Source organism: Camelina sativa, chromosome 10 (genome assembly GCF_030686135.1).
Source record: "Camelina sativa cultivar CO46 ecotype springtype chromosome 10, ASM3068613v1".
Lineage (NCBI taxonomy): Eukaryota > Viridiplantae > Streptophyta > Magnoliopsida > Brassicales > Brassicaceae > Camelina > Camelina sativa.
The window spans coordinates 4,648,090-4,654,089 of record NC_141889.1 but is presented as its reverse complement, the minus strand read 5'-3'; the positions used below and the strand labels follow the sequence as shown (position 1 = coordinate 4,654,089).

The 6,000-nt window shown below is 28.9% G+C and overlaps 1 protein-coding gene across 1 annotated transcript; it reads left to right on the top strand.

Moving 5' to 3' along the window:
* The first annotated feature begins 3,711 nt into the window (after positions 1–3,711).
* Positions 3,712–4,400, top strand: LOC104717181 (transcription factor bHLH146). The gene has a single exon (XM_010434716.3). It carries the CDS (start codon positions 3,761–3,763, stop codon positions 4,220–4,222), a length of 462 nt encoding a protein of 153 aa, XP_010433018.1. The 5' UTR covers positions 3,712–3,760; the 3' UTR covers positions 4,223–4,400.
* Positions 4,401–6,000: the final 1,600 nt, after the last annotated feature.

Genomic DNA, 6,000 nt, shown 5'->3' with positions numbered 1-6,000 from the left:
TCAATATAGGCTGGGCTCACAATTTAGTAGGCCTAACATCAATGCATATATTATTCCAATGTTCTTTCTCCTTATATATAGTATTTGATATAGAAAACTTATTGCATAACGATGAATTAGCTAATGACCGTTAACATTTATTTGTTTAGATAACTGATCATGAACATTTACCCTCAACATCTTTTGCTCTTTTATATACTTAAATAATTGTTAGTTGGTGATAGTTTCTTTAAACCTCAAGCCTAGTAGCCTACTTGCATGTGGACCAATGGACCGACCTAACAGAAGAGAAAATAAATCTTTTTTGTTTTTCATTAACGCAGAGTATCCAAAATCTCAAATCTGTTTTTTTCGTACACTTTTGAGTTCCTTTTATGGCAAAACAATAAAATATCACGTTTCTTTACTATCTGTAAACTTAAATGAGTTAGTAATTGAAAACCAGAATAGAAAGAAGAAAAAACAAAAAACAAAAGATGTGAAGGAGGATGAGACTCGTAGTTGCAGTTTCTACCAAATACAAGAAAATCTTTACTGCGTTTTCCCTGTCCTCTTCTTAATTTTTTATCACATTATTTGTACTGCAAAATAGTTATAATTTTATATAAAGATTCCTGCCAATAGTTTGACATTATTTTCGGAACATAATATGATGTCAAACTAATGTTCTACGTTTTTTGTTTTAGTTACATACATATACACGGTATGTTTTAATAACATAACAAAGCCAGAAATATAAACGTGGTTGTGTTACAAAGAGCTCCATTAGAAAAATCTTTAATAAAATTTGAAATAGACTTGCATTGTGGAACCATTCATCCATTGGGAGTACAAAATGGTTGACACAAAAACTGTGGCTGGATTTTATATTTGTTTCTTGTCTTGAAAAGAGAATGGTAACTTGGTCTTTTTTAGTTTTTTTCTCGCATAGGTTTTTTTTTATATATCTCTTATTATAATTTACGGTTAGAATCGTTGACAAATAATAAAATAAAAAAAGTATACAAATATATGTATTCACCAATCAAAATTTGGATGAAGTTAGCATTCTTTTACATATTTTGTTATTTGTTCTATTTTACAAATATATGTAGCTTCCTCGATCTGTAAAATAAACTTTATACATAAACCTCTACATTTTACATTATAGACGAGGGTTTTTTTTTCTCTATCAGTAGCGAAAATTTTGTAAAAGAAAGCTTTAAAGTGAGTGCACGTGGGGACATTTTGTGAAAATAGGTCCAAATTAAGAATAGAAACAAAACACTCGAATTCAAACCCACATGAGATGTGTCCCTCCCAAGTCCCAAATCCCAATCCAAGCCATATCTTTTCTCTCAATCTGGGTCCGTTTTTTCTTTTAATTATTATTATTGCTTACACATTTTTATTTTAGTTTAACTGTTAAAAAAAAGAAGCTTATATGTAAGAGAAAACAAAATTGAAGAACAGCAAGAACAAGTCATAACATGCCATCTACGATATTCGATAGATATCTCTCCACAGGCTTTGTACAAATTTTTCTGACACTTCTGTACGATTTCTTTGTGATAAAGACAAAATAGTTCTATAGTATATTTTTATATTATTGGCATTAATTGTTTGTATTCATTGTTTTTTTTATTGTTTGACATAAAGATACAATTGAATAATTACGAATCTGTTTTTTTACCTACAGCTTGATTGTGTGATTGGCAAGAGTTACACATTTAATTCTGTCATTTTTTCAACGTGGATTGTTAAAATAGTCAAAGGTGGACACAAACCATTAAGCAAAAATCCAAAGAAAGTTGTATGATTATATGCATTATTTGTTCAATGTCTACTATAGGTGTGAATATCTAGTATCTAGTGGTAAATTTGGTATGCACATCTACTAGGTTTGATTCTCATATTGTTTCTCCTCTTAGATTGATATCATTTACTGTATTTTGTTTTCAACTAGAACATATTCATCTACCTTTTTATCTATCTATGTCATATTATTAAACTAATAGTTAATATGATTTCAGTATTGTCCAATTAATGTATAGATGTATTTGAATGAAAGAAACTATAAACTGCATCTAGATGGTTAGCATTATTAATACATGTTTTCCACGTTTGATCAAAGATTATGGAATTGCATTAAAATAGTATAAGAGAAAACATCACATACTAACAAAAATAAGAAGTAATTTCCTTGCTACATTAATTGATAATCTACTAACCCTTGACTTTATTTTTTTGTGTGGTAGGACGAAGAACACAACAAAACCAAGAAACAGACCATTTAGTTTTTGCTGTTAGCATCAAAAGCTAGTAACGTGTATATTGCATATATTAAGCACTATAGATTAAGAGACAACTTGTAATGTCTCAACCGCCCATGTCTAGTAGTTATAGATATTTTCTGGGCATTTACATATATATGTATATATATATATATTATAAATAAAATTCGGTATATACGTTAAAATAAAAAAATGAGTAATGCGCAGACTTTCATATCATTTCAAAAATTACCTTTTCTGTCAACATAAATTATATTTATCAATTTTATAAATATTATACGGAAAATATCTTATTTCAAACCTGAAAATGCCAATCATGATTAGAATCTAAAATCAGAAATAATAAATTATGTATAACCCAATTAATGACAACACGTTTATATATCTTAACATATCTATATATATATATATACGTTAAGAAATTTGGGTCTACGCCGTATTAATTGCAGTGGCAAGTATAAAATACGAATTTGGAAATGTTTTGAAGTTTTACAGTACAGATGACCAAAAAAACCTACCCCTGACTATATTATTGACCAAAATTATTTGTTACCATCTGTATTGAAAGCTTGAAAAAAGTAGTAGATAGTGAAACCAAATTCATCACATGCAAGGAAAATGTTCAGTCAGATGAAGGAGATCTATAATGTGGTAGTATTGGTAGAAATGACATAGATTCATCAATTTAATTAGGAGATTGACTCAAAGGACACATACACATGCATGTATTAATGTATATATACACAAAGTGTGTGTGTGTGTGTGTGTGTGTGAGAGAGAGAGAGAGAGAGAGAGAGAGAGAGAGAGAGAGAGAGAGAGAGAGAGAGGTTATAAGGGGGAGGAACATGTGAAGGCATTAAGAGAAGGTGGGGTTTTGTATTGATGTCTTGTTCTTGGAATGGAGCCACATGGTAAGAGGGTCGCTCAAAGCACCTCTTTAGGGGTAGTTGTGATGCAGCCAAATTAGAGCTCTTGCATGTGACTCCATGTGTTTTTTCTTCCCTCACCCATTATTATTCCCGAATTCTTTCCTTCGTTTTCTCCATATATATACTTTCTTTTATATAATTAACTTCATGTAATTAATTTTATATATATTTAACCTGATTTTAATGAAATATATAATATCTTATACAAAAACATGAATATTGGATGAAAATTCGAATTACGTTGTTTTTAAAATACTTTTTTTTTTCGTTTCAAAAAAGATTATTACTACGGACTACCACTATCATCAAATTATCCTATTGTGTTTTGTATTTAAAAAGAAAAGTAATTTCCAAACATATTACCTTATATATGTCTACAAAGAAAATTAACTTCAAAATAAGTTCTACAACATTACTTATACATCATCAAGCTTTGTCATATACAAACAAACATAGGACCCACTCTTCTCTTTCTCTACCTCGCTCATATTCAAAGTTTGCTATATATGCAAGTTTCTCCCTTGTAGACTTTCCTTTGCAGCAAAAATAATTTCTCATATGGAGAGGCAAATCATAAACAAGAAGAAACGAGTATTTTCTCTTGAACCAAACAAGAACCCTAGTGAAGTTTTCACGAGGAAATACACAAGCCACTTGGTTCCTGCACTCAAGAAGCTCAACATGAACAAGAACTCTTCGAAACAAACGGTGAAGCATGAAGTAGACATGGCTTTGGCTTTGTCTGCTCAAGAATTTGCATGGAGCCGTTTCTTGCTAGAGAAGCTATCTTCCTCAACGAATCCAACCACTACTAGTAGTTCTTCTTCCAATCAAGTTCGGATTCTAGAAAGATCCGATAAAGAAGGAGAAATAGAGGAGAAGCTGAGGGAATTGCAGAAGCTTGTGCCAGGTGGAGAAGTGATGAATGTAGAAGAAATGTTGAGTGAGATTGGTACCTACATTAAATGTCTTGAGTTGCAGACGGTTGCTCTCAAGTCCATTGTTCAAGAAACTACCTGACTCTTAGTTTCAGTGTGTAACGTATAGTTTGTTTCATGGTTTGTCCTTGAACTAAATTAAAATCATGCGTGTGGGTGTGTGTTTTCTCTCGTTTCTTCTTCAAGAACAAGAGCATGTCTCATAGTGGTTTTCTTTTTCTTTTCTAGCTTTCTTGATTAATCAAATATGGTTATGGAAATATATCACACATGACCGTTAATACATCTTATAAGTTATAAAAATCGATCCAAAATCTGAACTACACATTATATATTGTCGGTTATAGTATCAAATAGACGATGTGTTGGCAAATCAAATTCTTATATTTTGTCTTCTGTTTTTTTCCTTACTTTATTATTGTAGTGTTGTGTGAAAATCTCCAAACTTTAATATTCTAATCATTTAAGCTGACAAAATGTGTTGTATAATTAATTATAAATTGTCCTTGTATTGTTTTTCTCCTTGAGTCAAGACATATGAATTTTCAATCTAGAACAAAAACATATACAGTAAAACCTCTATATCTTAATAATGTTAGGACCAAGACATTTTATTAATTTATAGTAATATTAATTTATCTATAAATTAATAATTATTATTTTATAGTGTAAATTAATAATTATTAATTTATAGGTATATTTTTAATTGTTAATTTTTTTAAAATTATGAATTGAGACAATTTTTGCAAAATAACATTAGAATTTTGGATGTTGTAAATTTTATGGTATTGGAATTGAATTTGAAATAATTAAAAAATATTATTGACAATGAATTACAAATATTGTAGACAAATTCACTTATATAAATGACGTAAATATTCAAATTTATGAATAAGAATATCAATTATCGTATTTCAGTAGTCTATCAAACTATCAAAATGCAGATGATGCATATTTAGAAATTGAAAACTTTTAAAAGTCTTAGTTGTTTTATGAAATGTTATAGAATATTTTATATCATTATAATTTGAAGATACAACATAACAATTATTTTATAATATGAGGTTTAAGAGAAACATACTTTACTATATAAACATATATATATATATATGTAAATTTATGCAGTAGAAAAAAAGTATATGTAAATTTACATGATTATTAATTTATAATATTATTAGGACCATATTTTATATTAGGATTTCAAAAAAATTATTATCTTATTATCTTATCAAATTTTGTTATTTTTTACACTATCCTGTGACTTGGGATTACCAAAATTTATTAATTGATAGTATTTATTAATTTATAGAGGTTTTACTGTATATATATGACAAAAACGATTTGTTAATTCTGTATGTGCTTTCAGCAGTAGTAACAAGAAGTAAAAAACACAAAAGAGACTAATATTACTTCTGAGTATGGGTAGAAAAAGTCGAAATTATTTAGATATGTAAAAAGGAGGAAAGTCCGATGACATAGTGTAACTATGCATGTCATAACTTTGAAGTCATCATCCAAATCTTTGCACGTGTCTCGCAGTCTCTCGCACCTATACAAATCTCTATTTCTCTTAAAGATTCTAGCCGTACTACTACTACACAACTTGTCTCATGTCATGTTTTTTAATGGGATTGTAAATGGTTTCAGTGTAAAAGAAAAAAAGAAAAAAACTCATTTTTGGATCATTTCTACTTCTTTTCATCAACTAACTTTTCCAGTTAAAATTGCAAATTGTTTGTTGTCCCAAGATAGTTACATATCATTAAGGTCCACAATTATTGTTTCTTTTGGCATTGTTTACAAAGTCATTAAGCCAATAAAAACTGGATTACGTAAAATGAAGAAGATTAAGATTACATA

What these genes read in the sequence shown, in the direction of transcription:
- LOC104717181 (XM_010434716.3), top strand. Translation starts at nt 3,761, where the DNA reads ATGGAGAGGCAAATCATAAACAAGAAGAAACGAGTATTTTCTCTTGAA.